Below are 15,205 nucleotides of genomic sequence, written 5' to 3' on the forward strand. Positions count from 1 at the left end.
CTCAAATTCATGTTTTCTGCTACCCCCACTACCACCTCCTTTCTTCAGGCCATCATCACTTCTTATCTTGGCCACAATAGCCTTCTTACTTGATATTTACTGCCTCCAGTATCAACATCATTTTCACTGTCAGTGTGACCTTTCTCAATTATAAATTTAGTGTCATTCACAGCTTAAAATCCTCCCAGCCTGAGGATAAAGTCTCTAAATTCCTAAGCATGGTAATGACCTACCTATTCAGAGTAATTACCCACCATATCCATTGATGCTTCATTAATATCTAATTTCCCACAGATCTTGATCATGTTGCATCAGAGCTTTATGAATTTACCCAGCTATTGTCTCTGACTGACACACTGTACCTTGTCACTCTTCAAAAGCCTGACCTTTCAGGGCCAGCCTGGTGGTGCAAGTGGTTAAGTGCGCGCACTCCACTGCGGTGGCCCGGGGTTCGCCGGTTCGGATCCCGGGCGCACACCAACGCACCACTTGGCAAGCCGTGCTGTGGCGGCGTCCCATATAAAGTAGAGGAAGATGGGCATGGATGTTAGCCCAGGGCCAGTCTTCCTCAGCAAAAAGAAGAGGATTGGCAGATGTTAGCTCAGGGCCGATCTTCCTCACAAAAAAATAAAATAAAAAAAAATAAAAGCCTGACCTTTCTACCAGAGTTATTCATTTATTGATTCATTCATTTTAGGCTGATGATACAAAGGACTCTGCCCAAAAAGAATACAGACTAGAGAGAAGACAAACAAGTAGTCAATTACCATTAATAATAACTATAATAGCTAACATTTATTGAGCATTTACCAGGTGACAAGTACTGTTCTAAAGGGCCTTACATGAATTCATATTTATTTATCATGACAACTGTGATATTGTGATATAATAAGAAATACATATTTTGGTCTTCATCCTGGCTCCTAAAACAGCTCCAGAGGATAAAGATGAAAGGAACATCTTTTGTTATAATATTTGTTTTTTGTCCCCAGTTTCTGAAATAGCTCCAGAACGATAAGAGTAAAAGAAGCATCTTCTGTTATTCATAACAAGCCCCTTTCAACCACATCTGACTTTACGTTAATGAGATGACTTTTGGAAAGCCCCTAATGACGGGGGCTGGATGCCAGGGAAATCAACCATGTGATTAGAGAGTTAGAACTTTCGTCCCCACCCCCAACCTCCAGGGAAGGGAAAAGGGTGGTATTTGAGTTAATCACTAACAGCCAACGATTTAATCAATTGTGCCTACATAATGAAGCCTCCATAAAAAACCCTACATGAAGGGGTTCAGAGAGCTTCTGGGTTGGTGAACACCTGGAGGTGCTGGGAGGGTGGCACACCTGGAGAGGGCATGGAAGGTCCATGCCCTTTCCCCATACCTTGCCCTATGCATATCTTACATCTGGCTGTTCCTGAGTTGTATCTTTTTATAATAAACTGGTAATCTACTACATAAACTGTTTTCCTGAGTTCTGTGAGCAATTCTAGCACATTATCGAACCTGAGGAAGGGGCTGTGGGAACCTCCAACTTACAGCCAATTGATCAGAAGCACAGGTGACAATGATTGGACTTGAGATTGGTGCCTGAAGTGGGGAGGGTGGGAACAGTCTTGTGGGACTGAGCCCTTAACCTCTGGTGTCTGTGCCTAACTCCAGGTAGTTAGCGTCATAATTGAATTGTAGGACATCTAGTTGGTGTCTACCAGAGTTGTAGAATTGATTGGTATGGAAAAAACACCCACCCATCTGGTGTCAGAAGCGAAGTGGTGTGAATAGCAGTAAAGGAAACAGAGTTTTCTTTTAACAACTCTATGAGATGGTATAATAAAAATCCCCGTTTTAGAGATGAGGAGTATGTTACTTAAGGTTAAACATCTAGGAAATGGTAAGCTGGGATACAACCTTAGGAAGTCTGACATCAACCCAAGTGGTAAATGTGATTAATGAGTACATTTCTACACTTTGTATACCCTTTTACTGTTGCATGTATCACCTGGTAGTATAATATTTTTACCACTACATTCTTCCTTAAAGACAGAGAACATATATTATTCATTCATGTATCCCCAACACCTAGCATAATGCCCATCATGTTGTAGCCACTCAACGAATGTTTAGTAAACTAAACTAAGCACTGAAAATCATTTCTAAAATGAACACTGGCATCTCAGCAAAACTATAAAATAAGTGATACAGGCTTTTGGCCCTCTCTCCTCAATTTAGTAAGGAATCAAGCAGGAATGCCCCTAATTTCTTAAGCTTGACCCCTACTAAAACCTAGCCTAAGGAAAGAGTCTTATTAACTCATTAACAATGAGGAAATATGACTGGTAAAAGTTATCAAGGTCTATTTCCTGGGGATATTGATATTTTAACAGGTAGAAAAGCTTTAAGGCAGAGGAATCAGCATCTAATAGTAAAATACCAGATGTTCATTAGTATTAGAGAGGCTTTTTGGCAAGCAGTTTTCAAATGACTCCATATAAGCAGAGTGCTCTTCCCAGAGCAGCATCATACATCACTGAATTTCAGCAGCTAAGAGCCTGTTTTCTTAGAGGAGTAACAACAGGTACACGGCCAATGTTTCAAGTCCTTAGATTTACTTTATAAACTCTTCACATATTGTATATCTAATGTAATTAGTGATGTCAACAAAGACGATGCAAGTAAAGAAATGACAAGTTGAAGTGAAATACAGCAAAAATGACCATTACTCAAATGGAAAAGTTTTTGGGAAAAAAAAAATCCCAATTTTAATGTTATGACTAGCTTATTTTCCATTTCATATAAACATTTCACAAGGATAAGTTCTAGGGCCAAACTGCTTAGGCTTAATTCCTGGTCTACTACCTAATAAGCTCCCTGTGCCTAACTGCTTATCTGAAAAACGGGCATAGTAATGGTACCTACACCTCAATTGAGTTGTACCGAGGATTACATAGGTTAATCCACACAAAATGCTTAAAACAACATGTAGTAAACTCTGCTATGGCTTATAGTAATAGTCGTAGAAGCTGTTGTTGTTCCTTCCAACAAGAATACAGAGATCTCATTGAATATACGGAGTACTGAGTAGAGATCACAGGAAAACGTTATCATAGAATTTAACATAATTGACATTTATAGAACACCCCACTCAACACAACTGCAACATACACATTCCTTACAAGTACTCTTAGAACATTCACCAAGAAAGATCATATACTAGGTCATAAAGTAAGTCTCAACAACTTAAAAGGATTCAAATCACACAGAGATGTTCTCTGATCAAAATGAAACAAAATCAGAATCAATAGCAGAAAGATATCTGGAAAATTCACAAGTATTTGGAAATTAAACAATATACTTCTAAACAACTCATACATCACAGAAGAAGTAACACAAGAAATTGGAAAATATTTCAAATCATATGCCTATATAAAATATCAAGTTTTAATGGTGCAGCTAAAGCAGTTGTTAGAGGGAAAGTTATAACCTTAAAAATGAAAAAGCATTAGAAAAAAAGCAAAAAAAAATCAGTGACTTAATCTTCACATGAAGAAATTAGACAAAGAAAAACAAGTTAAATCCAAAGCAGGAAAAAAAAAAGGAAATAACAAAGAAACAAAAGGAATCAACTGACGAGTAACAGAAAAACAACAGGGAAATCAATGAACCCAAAATCTGGTTCTTTGGGGTGAAAAAAAGTCAATAAAATTAATAAACTCCTAGCCAGGCTGGTAAAAAAAAAAAAAAGAGAATACACAAATTACCAATATCAGGAATAAAAGCAGATCCTACAGATCCTAAAGACATTAAAAAGAAAATAAGGCAATATTTTAAGCAATATATTAAATATTCTTGATTAAATGGAAAATTCCTTGAAAGACACAAATCACCAACAATAACTCAAGAAGAAACAAAAATAATAATAAACAGAATAACGTTATATCTACTAAAGAAATTAAATGCATAACTAAAAGCCTTCCCACAAAGTAAACTATAGGCCCAGATGGTTTCACTGGTGAATTCTATCCAACATTTAAGGAAGAAATAATATAATCTTAGAAAAATTCTTCAGGCAAATAGAAGAAAGAATTTCCAATTCATTTTGTGAGGACAATATTACACTAACACTAAAACCTAACAAAGACATTACAAGAAAACTACAGACCAATATCCCTCATGAAAATAGACATAAAAATCATTAACAAAATATTACTAATTCAAGTCTAGCTATATACAAAAAGAATATTTTCATGACTGATATATAAAAAGAATACCATCATGGTATTAGGACAAGTGGGACTTAACCTAAAGAAAGCAAGGTTGGCTTAACATTTGAAAAAAATCAACGAATGTCATTCAACATAATAATGGGAAAATAAGGGAAAACTTGAATATATTTGCAGAAAAAACATTTGATAAATTCCAACACTGTTCATGGAAAAAAAAACCTCAGCAAGGCAAGAAAAAGAAATTAAAGCATTCAGATTGGAAACAAAGATTGGAAAACAAATTGTCTTTATATATTGATGACATGATCATGTATACGGACAACCCTGAGGGACCTATAAAAACTAGAAGTGAACTTAGCAAGGTTGCAGGAAATAAGGTCAATATACAAAAATCGAATGTTTATCTATATTCCAGCAGTGAACGATCAAAAACTAAAATTTTTTAAAATACAATTTTTAGCTATATAAAAATATGGATACTTAGAGATAAATTTAACAAAATATGTGTAAAACTCATATAATAAAAATGATTTAACATTGCTGAGAGGAATTCAAGAAGAGCTAAATAAATGGAATGAAATATCACGAGATATGCCATGTTCACTGATTAGAAGACTCAATATTGTTAAGATGGCAACTCTTCCCAAAGTCATATACAGATACAAGGAAACCTCAATCCAAACTTGGGCAGATGTGTTTCTACAAAGTGACAACTAATTCTAAAATTCAAATGAAAATGTAAAGGACATGGAACAGACAAAACAATTTTGAAAAAGAAAAAGGTTGAAAAACTTATGACACCAGATTTTAAAATACACTATAAAGTTGTAGTGATCACGACTGTGTGGTACTGGTATAAGAACAGACCTAAAGATCAATGGAACAGAATACAGAGTCCAGGAAACAGACCTACAAATCTATGGTCAATTAATTTTGGACAAAGGTGACGAGCTAATTCAACAGATAAAAGACATAAATGATGTCTTTTATTTCAATAAATGATGATGGAACAACTGCATATCCATATGTGAGAGAGAGATGGGAAGAGGACATTGAGCCTTATTTCACGCCATACATAAAAATTAACTCAAAATGGATCATAGGCTGAAAACTATAAAAACTCTAGAAAAAACCATAAGAGAGTACCTTCACAACCTTGAGGTAGGAAAGATTTCTTAGCTGTGACACAAAAAGCACAAATAATAAAATAAAATATTGATAAATATGATCATCAAAATTTAAAACTTCAGCTCTTCAAAAGGCATTGTTAAGAAAATAAAAAGGCAAGCCATTGTTGGGGGGAAATATTTGGAATACATGTATCTGGCAAAAAACATACTCAGAATATATAAATAACTCTTACAACTCAGTAAACAAAAAGTAGGCAAAAGATCTGGATATTTTATAACGAATATATATCAATGAACAATAAGCACAAGAAAAGATGCTCAAAATTATTAATCTATGTGAAATGCAAATTAACACTGCAATGAGGTATATCTATACATCCATTAAGAATAGCCAAAATTTAAAAGACCATTTAAAATACTAAGTAAGTGTTAACAATGATGAAGAGAAATTGGAACAGACATATATTGCCAAAGGAAAAATAAAGTGGTCAAGCACTCTGGAAAACAGTTTGGCAGTTTCTTATAAAGTAAACACTTACCATATGACATAGCAATTCCACTTCTAGGTATCTACCCAAGAGAACCAAAAACTTATCCTATGTCCACACCAACACAGATACAAGGCAGCTTTAATCTTACTCACCAAAAACTGGAAACAACTCAAATTTCCAGATTTGACAGATAAGTGGATAAACAAATTGTGGTATATCCTTACAAAGGAATATCATTTAGCAATGAAAAGGGATGAACTACTGACACGTGCAACATGGACGAATCTCAAAAACACTAATATGAAAGGAGACTTACACAAAAAAGTATATAGTGTACAACCCCAGTTATCTGAAACTCTAGAAAATCTAATCTATAATGACAGAAAGTAGATCAGTGCTTGCCTGAGGTTGAGCCTGGGGACGACTGGCTGGGATGGGCACGATGGAACTTTTAAGAGGGATGGAAATATTGTATACCTTAATTTTGGTGGTGGTTATTCAAGTATACAAATTTGCCCAAACTCATCAAAATGTACAACTAAAATGAGCAAATTTTATTGTGTGTTAACTATACCTCAAGAAAGCTGATTTAGAAAAAACCCTTAACATGGACTACAAAGTCTCACATGATCAGGAGCCTAGCTTCCTCTCATCATCAACTATTGTTGTCCCCTTTTCTGTGCTCCTTAGTCTTTCTAGCTTTGTGGGCATTTGCACAGGATGTTCCCTACTTTAACCTAACTCATTTCTACTCCTCTGTCAGGCCTCAGGTCAAAGGGCTTTCTCCACAAAATTTTCCCAGACCTCCTAGATTCAGTCCCCTTGCTCTCCTTGCTCTCTGTGAGCAGAAAACGAATGAAGCAAAAAATGCCATTTGGCCCTGAATGGACACTAATTGGGATAAGTCATACTTTCATATATCCTCACAGCCCACAGACAAACTCCTGCTATATTTGAGAGCAGCAAAGCTGGCAGGAAAAAATAATTTTGGGACAGGGAATCCCATCTAGTTTGGTGTTGTCCCCAACGAGTCTGATCTAATCCTGTTTGGGCACATGACTAGTTCTGGATTTATTCAATAAGTATAATAATCCCAGAATGAAATAATGCTAGATGTCTAAGTCCAAATCACTCAAAACTGAAACTAACCCATTCTCCCCTGCATCCTTTATATTAGGAATGGCCTGGATCCAGATTTTCCTAGGCAACCCTAAACTGCGTCAGATACTTACCTAATTCCTTCTTTTTACCAACACTGTCTAGTCTAGACTAACATCTCCAGATTACTATCAATAGCCACAAAGCAACCCAGTCTCTGGAGTACGGAAAGAAGCTAGTCTGCCCTTACAGCAGCATAGTCTGATTTAAGGTAAGGAGTTGTAGTCTCAGCTCTTGCAATAATTATCCATATAAATTTTGATAATTCATTTAACTTCTCTAGATTTCAATATTTTCATATTTTATTACTTCTGCTCAGGACAGGTATGTCTACATATGAAGACCACTCAACAACACATTTTCCATAGCTTTCCATACTTCTTGAACATGGATTATACCACTAAAGTTAGAAATCATCTTCATCATATTTGATATTCATTTAAATCAGTCTCACATTTTATAGAGCTAAATATTACCAGTGAATCTAATTTAATCTTTTAAATTCCCATGAAATGGCCTCATGTAGTATTTTTAACTTTTTACTACTAAGAAAATTCTCATCTCATAGTATTTACCACTCAGTCACTCAGCATCAGCAGTTTTAAAAATATGAAAATAATCCTTAATAATAAAAATCCACTCAAATATATATTCTTGAAACTTATATAAATCTATATCTAGCACTCTTGTTTATCTTGCCATATGTATTTTATATACATATATGTACGGGAAAAAGGTAACTTTTTTGGGAAAAAGCTAACTTTTTATCAGGTCTCAAGGAGGAAGAATTCACTTCACGATGATCTATTAACTGTCACCAGAAAAACGACAACCACTTTCTATACAGCTCCTTTATCCATTCTTTTTTTTGTCCCCCCAAAGCCCCAGTAGATAGTTGTATGTCATAGCTGCATATCCTTCTAGTTGCTGTATGTGGGACGTGGCCTGAGCATGGCCAGAGAAGCGGTGCGACGGTGCGCGCCCGGGATCCGAACCCAGGCCGCCAGCAGTGGAGCGCGCGCACTAAACCGCTAAGCCACGGGGCGGCCCATCCTTTATCCATTCTTATGCAACTCTGAATAATCCTTTGGCTCAAAATGACAAAAAAATTGATAGTCATAACAATTAAGTTGCCAAAAAAAAATAAGGAAAGAAAAGAAGGAAGGAAGAGAAGGATGAAAATATAATAAAATAAGAAAAGATGCTCAGGAGACTAAAATTTTGAATATTGCCCATATAATCTTCATTACATTAGGTAACAGAAAATAAAATAAACAGTCTATACAGTAATAAAAATTGTGTCAAACCACAGCTCCAATAATTTTATGAAAGATGAAAACCACAATAATTTCAAGTATTCTAGTATATGAAGCCTGAGTTTTTTTTTTTAAATGACAGGTTTTTTAATATGAAAATGGATAAGTGGCTTCTGTATTTGTTCACATTTGTGCCAATGCTTGCTTTTACCACATTTTGCATATTACAATATATAAAGTAGCAAGTATGTTTAAGCTTGGGAGAGTGGGAGTACTAAACAGTATATATAAAGGATTTCCATCATTCAAATAGAGCATTCTACCCCAATTTCACAAAACAGACACTATTGGAATTCAAAATTTTTTTCACTGTTACTTTCTTCCTTCACTACAAAACAAAATTATGTATTTATTAAATTATCTAACACTGCCTAATTTAGGGATATGATAGAAATCCTAATTTTGTTCACTTAATATTAAAATAATTTTATAACCTTACTGATAAGTCAAACAATATATTCATATATTATAGGTAGAAATAACTATGACAATTAGTCAGGTATTACTTGAAAGTTTTTCATTATACTTTATAAAGATATGATATTTCTATGCCTTGTCTTTTTGGTTTTAAATAATTGTATGTGAAAGGAAGAAAAGTTGTTTTAGATATAGAATCAATATTTACAGGCACACATTACAGGTCTCTAAAAAAAAAAAGTGTGTAATTATCACACTAGCTGTTTTTTTTTTAACTTGCATTACCTAGATGTGGATTTTTCAAATACTCTATTGGTTGACTCAAAACATGATTTGACTATTTGAGGAATTTTATTGCTACTTAAGGAATTATCTTGGCACTAGAAAAGAATGGTAGAAAAATATATATGTAATTAATGTGAAAAGAACAAAAAGGTCCTACCTGTTTCAACTTCATAAAGAAAGTCTCCGTGAAAGTCTTTCTGCTGAAATACCAAAACCGCTCATTTGCAGGGTACACACGTACTACTGTCTCCAGGAGAAAGCGGACAGGCTCCACCACCTCCGTGACTACCATATCCACTGCCACCGTCATGTACACTCGTTTATCTGTAGTAGAAATGTTCTGCGTTTTATGCTGGCTTTATTATTCCTCGATTATTTAAGAAAACAAAGTTTTCCCACTTATGAAAGAACTAAGGTTCTTCACGATCATGTTACTTTCTATGTTTAATTTTAAACGTATTCTTGTCACTTTGATTAAATAGGTAACCAAGTATTCCGAGTATATTTCTCAACACACATGATCCTATCTTAATCGAGTGTCCAGTCCCCTCTGACAATTTTAACTTTCCTTCCCAAAATCAGGTCCTTAACATAAAAAATAAATAAAGTTTTCAAGATGTCTTTTACACTAAAACTACCTTTTGGATTTCCCAGGAAACCCCTGGAAAATCACTAAGATTTTCCCTTTCATCTTATAAAAGATATTGGAAATTATTTTTGTTTGAAGAGTTGCTTAGGAAAGATTGTAAAATCAGAAGAGATGTTCAACCTTCACTATGTTAAATTGTATAGGAAAATGTTATTAAAATGAATATTTCAATGTTATATGCTGTAAGGAAAGTCCCTGGAGATTTGTCAGTACTCTCATTGTCCGTAATACATATTTACCCTTAGGAAAATCACTGATCAAAGCTCTAATGAAATAGTTCTGTGCTGAGATATACATATATATCTCAGAGTCCTGGCAAGTGCCTTTGGACAACAAGAGTATAGCGTTACCAGTCAAATTTTCAGTTATTATTTTAAATGTTTACTTGGCCACTGCTTTCCTTTAATGAGAATCTAGAATCTTCTAGGCCCATGTCTACTGGTTTCCTTCAGTTTCACACTGATAGGGTGAAATATGGATTTCATTTTATTTACCCTGCTTGAGATTCACTGGGGTTTTTGAATCTGTGGCTTGGTTTTTCCATACCATTTTGTCATCTCTTCATTACTTTAAAGTATTTTTAAAACTTATTTTGCCCACCATTTTTAGCTCTCAGTTAAAGGAAAGATCAAATAACCAAGCCCACCATTAGAAGAAACCTTCATTAGTGTTTTTTTTAAAACATTACACAATATCCATACTCATCAACTATACTTCTATTAATATCATCAAATTCAACAGAAATTGTGTTACATTCTTACCAAATACAAGCATTCAACCTGCCAATTCAAGAGAAATTAGGATTCTATAGACACTGTACTTGAACCAGAAGACCTTAAAGTGTAAGGGAAGTAATATAGAGGAATAAGAGAGAATAATACAAAACACAGAATATAATACATAAATTGGTATAGTGAAAAGATCTAAGACATTTCATTTCTCAGGGCCTTATCTTCTATAAAAATCCAACCGTGATTCATGAATCCTCAGTAATTTATAATCTCAAGGACACCATTCGGAAATTTCAGAAATCAGTTCAACACTTTTGCGTGGCATTTTGATTTTACATTATCTTTGGATCAGAAAATTATTGTAATGTAGTATTACATTAAGTTTATTTTAATAGGACAAATTTTAAGATATATTATCTTTTATTTGAGGGCCAAATGTGTATTAAAATACAAAATGAAACTGAACTATGTGTTACATTAAAAACATAAAAACTGCTTTTATAAATTCATTTTCGAAATTCCAACATTTTATTCTTCAAAATTATCAACTGGCTTATTTTTCTCATTTTTTTGTTTTCTTTCTGATAATTATAAGAAAGAAGTTTACAAGCTGGTGGGGCCGGCCCTGTGGCTTAGCGGTTAAGTGCACGTGCTCCGCTGCTGGCGGCCCGGGTTCGGATCCCTGGCTCGCACCGATGTACCACTTGTCCGGCCATGCTGAGGCGGTGTCCCACCATACAGCAACTAGCAGGATGTGCAACTATGACACACAACTATCTACTGGGGCTTTGGGGAGAAAAAGGGAAAAAAAAAAAAGGAAGAGGATTGGTAATAGATGTTAGCTCAGGGCCGGTATTCCTCAGCAAAAAGAGGAGGATTGGCATGGACGTTAGCTCAGGGCTGATCTTCCTCACAAAAAAAAAAAAAAGTTTACAAGCTGGTATTTACCAGCCTGTCTCCAGAAATAACAAACTGTGAGTGTAAAAATCATTTATTCCTAATATATGAAATGCTAAATTTTATATAATCATCATTATCTTTCTCTCTTTTTAGCCCTCATTTGGAAATAGATAGCTTGATGTATGATCAAATGCATGCAATTTACGGAACTGGTAAATAATCTCTTTAAGGAAATTTGAGAATAATTATCATTTTCATTTCCTTCATTAATATATCATCATATTTCCATATCAGTATTCACTAATGCTGTTTTTAATCAAAAGTCTACTGTGGGTATAAACTAAAGAATGTAAGACTAAAGATCAAACTGATCCATTATTTCCTCAACATAAATTATCAGTTGAATGACAGTAAAGCATTTAGTGTAAGATTACAATTCATGAGGAAAAATTTTAAATTTTAGTTTAAAGGCAGATGGTGAAGGGGCAAAAAAACATAGGCAATTAACAGATATCTGGATAATGTAGGAATAAAAATAAACAAAATGGGGAAAATGACAAATGTGACCATTTATAAATTCTGTCCAACACTAGACACATTAAACAAAATGAAAAGGTAAACAACTAGGAAAAAAGTGTTTGCCACAAATGAAATCCTTAATATGTATTATTAAGATCCAAAGGTCAAAAGACTGGCACAAATGATTAATAACCGAAAAAATATAAATAATCTATAATATAATTTAAAAAATTAAAATACTTATCAAAGATAGGCAAAACTCCAGAATTTGCTTTCATCATTTCTTTCATATTTTTCCATCATTTCTCCCCAAATAAAACAACTCTATAATGACATATGAAACACAAAGCCCAAATACTTTCTACGTAATCTAACAAAATTAATTCACTTATCCTTGGAGGGGGATTCTTTTGAATAGTGGAGGTTTTCCCCCTAGATGCGTAAAGTCTGAAAAGGAACTTTAAATTTGAAATAAGAAGAATAATTCCATTTTAAATGAGCAGCAGAATTTTTTTTTAAATACAGCAAAACAACATTGTCCATAATGTCAAATTTAAAGCAAATAATAAGGAATCTTTTAAGAAAATTCACCTTTTGGGGTTTCTTCATTAAGTGCCAGAAAGATTGGTGCATTGGGGTTCCACAAGCCAGTGATAACATAAGCTCTCCCATCATAGCTCTTTCCCATGGATTCCTGTAAAAGTTCAAACAGGAATCACTGAGAATATATACATCAAGAGAATCATCATTTTAAACTATAAGTATATCTTACTGTAAGCAATTCAATTTATTAAAATTTGGATTTACAATCAAACAGGGGATTTATTTTCTAAGTATTTTTTCACCTCCCAGAGCATTTCTTTAAATATTAAATTCTCCTATAGCTTTCTTCAAACAGAGTTTCTATCTAGAAACATGTACCTCTTGGATAAAAGAGGGATTCTGCTGAATCATAAAAACATAATATTGCTATAAAGTCAGATTTAACTCCATCTTAGGCTGGTTGTCAAAATCTCCTAAACTTAACATACAAGGACGTATACAGTTTCTATTAAAACTACAGATCTCACTGAACAGAGTTAAATTGAATTAACAGCTAATCACAAGAAGTTGGTATTTTTCTTTTAAGGTTCTAATTTTTAATATATTCTTAAAATATTAATTTACTTTGTCACAATTAATGCCTTTAAAGTTAATACTCTTCTATCATCTATATGTCAGATATTTGTACATTTTCTTACAATCATAAATCAACATTAGGAGACTAATATTGGTTTGTAATCAACACTCAAATTTACTATCTCCCTCTACCCTTATACTTACTCCCTCCTTCTTCCCTTCTCTCCTTCTCCCCTTCCTCTTCATTTCCTCCACTCTTTAAGACTTCTACCAAGCCAGCACTTGACTCGCATTAAACAAGCCAGCAACTCCTACAGTGAAAGCAAGGCCCCATACAGTTGTGTACGTGTATATGTGTGGTGGGGGGAGGTTAGAGGTTGTCCCAGGGAAGAACAGCACACAGCATGTAAATATGTGCATATGCAAAAGAATGTTATCTATAGTACTTTCAATTTTCTGTACCAATTTCCTCATATAATAACTACAGAGTGCTAAAAAGGTAAGACTAAAACAAAAAGGAAAACTTTTTTTCTCTACTACCTCCACTTCTCTGAATCACAATAAATTTATTTCAGTCGCATTTGGTAATTACTATGTATATTTTTCTAGTGTACTGGTGATGTTTCACTAATCAGATTGTATAGCTTAAGTGCAGGGACTCTGTATTCCAGAGATGAAGTACACTCAAGGCCATGTAAAGAAAACCCACTCAGCACCTCCAACACACTCATATATTCATATTCATTCATTCATTCTCACTCTCTCTCTCCCCCTCCCCCTCCCTCCCACGTGTCTATCCTCTCTCTCTACCCTCTAATTAAACCCCCATTCAGAACAAGAATGGGCATCTGACCAAAAAAACAATCCATTTCTAGACAAGAGCGTGTACTAAGCTCAAGTCCAAAAAGATGAGCTAGGCCAATCAAATCCTTTCTTTCAATTAACAAATATCAAGGAAAGTGGGCAGTCAGCAGTGGAGCGAAAAGGTTTTGATAAGAAGTCAGGGGATGACAGGCCACATATAAAATGAAATTCTAACAGAAATTATAAAGTAAGGAAAAATATATATAAAGAACAGCAGCGTATTAGGAAACTGCTAAGAGGTAAGAGAGATACAGAGAAAACAAGCACACACAAAAATCCTTAAATATAATTAATCATGCAGTCAAATAAAGACTGATGATACTGGGAGGCAGGGAGGGAGGGAAAAGCAGAGAGAATGGAGAGCAAAGGAGAGAGAAGGAGCAGAAAGGAGAGGAAAGGTGAGAAGGAAAGAAAGAGGCAGAGAGAGAGAGAGAGAGAGAGAGAGAGAGAGAGGGAGGGAGACAGGCAGAGGGAGAGAATGGGAGACAGAAGAGGGTACAGAAAGAGAAGAGGCGGGCAGAGCACGAGAGGCCCAAGAGAGCAGAAGCCTAAGCAAGAAAGGGGCTCACAGAAAGAGCAAGCCCATGGGGGGAGGTGAGGCAGACAGGAAGAGACCAGACAGCAGAGATCATTTTGCAAGTTTAGGGACAAATGCATGAAGACCAATAACCTCTTTTGTCTTAAAGGTGTTCTAAGTAAATCTTCCTTTCTTGTTACCAAAATAGCCTAACTAAAACAACCATATTTTTATTTCTTTGTAGTCCTCACAATACAGACCACAGTAATACTGTCTTATACATCAAAAGCCCTCAATAAAACTTTATCATCAAGTCTGACACTGTTGTTATTCAACTAGACATTTCCATCACAGGGCCTGGCTTGCTCCCAGCCCTTTACAAAGATACTTCACATTCTTTGCTGAAGAGTTCTTCCTGACTCCTCTGTGCACCCCCCCACCCCACCCCACAGAAACAGGGCTGACAAGATCAGGGACAGTAGGTAGGGGACATCTGGACAACAAAAACCTCTGCCCAAACCAGGCCAGGCTGGAACCACTAGATGGCCCCTTCTTAGGAAAATAAACTGGGAAATACAGAGAGAATATGGCAGTTTGCAATGGGAACATAGGCTGAAAGACCATAAGATAGAAGCCAGAGAATCACGTAGTAAACCATGAATGAACTATTGTCAAGTTATGAGCAAGGTGAAACTATGAAGTCAAGTAGACAGACAGTATAGGGTAAAACAGATACATGGTACTAGAAAGAAGAGATAACACACAGAAAAAGTAAAGAATGTAAATTCATGCTCATTCATCTATTCATTAAGCAAATATGAGCGTACTATGAGCCATGCTCTATGCCTGGGAGTATCCAGCAAGGAAAACAAAACAAAATGGCCCTCA

At 35.1% G+C, this 15,205-nt stretch overlaps 1 protein-coding gene across 4 annotated transcripts in view; it reads right to left on the reverse strand.

Moving 5' to 3' along the window:
* Positions 1 to 15,205, reverse strand: part of RABGAP1L (RAB GTPase activating protein 1 like) — a 689,292-nt gene that overhangs the window by 555,802 nt on the left and 118,285 nt on the right. For 3 of the 4 annotated variants that reach the window (XM_058540018.1, XM_058540017.1, XM_058540019.1), the window contains 2 exons: positions 12,409 to 12,511; positions 9,176 to 9,342 (listed from right to left, as the gene is read on the reverse strand). In XM_058540018.1, the coding sequence (XP_058396001.1) occupies positions 9,176 to 9,342; positions 12,409 to 12,511 (270 nt within the window). Of the gene's footprint in view, positions 1 to 9,175; positions 9,343 to 12,408; positions 12,512 to 13,140; positions 13,343 to 15,205 lie in introns of those variants that run through there. The other variant, XM_058540020.1, reaches the window with a different exon arrangement.

The sequence above is a fragment of the Diceros bicornis genome, chromosome 4, assembly GCF_020826845.1.
Source record: "Diceros bicornis minor isolate mBicDic1 chromosome 4, mDicBic1.mat.cur, whole genome shotgun sequence".
In the NCBI taxonomy this organism is placed as follows: domain Eukaryota; kingdom Metazoa; phylum Chordata; class Mammalia; order Perissodactyla; family Rhinocerotidae; genus Diceros; species Diceros bicornis.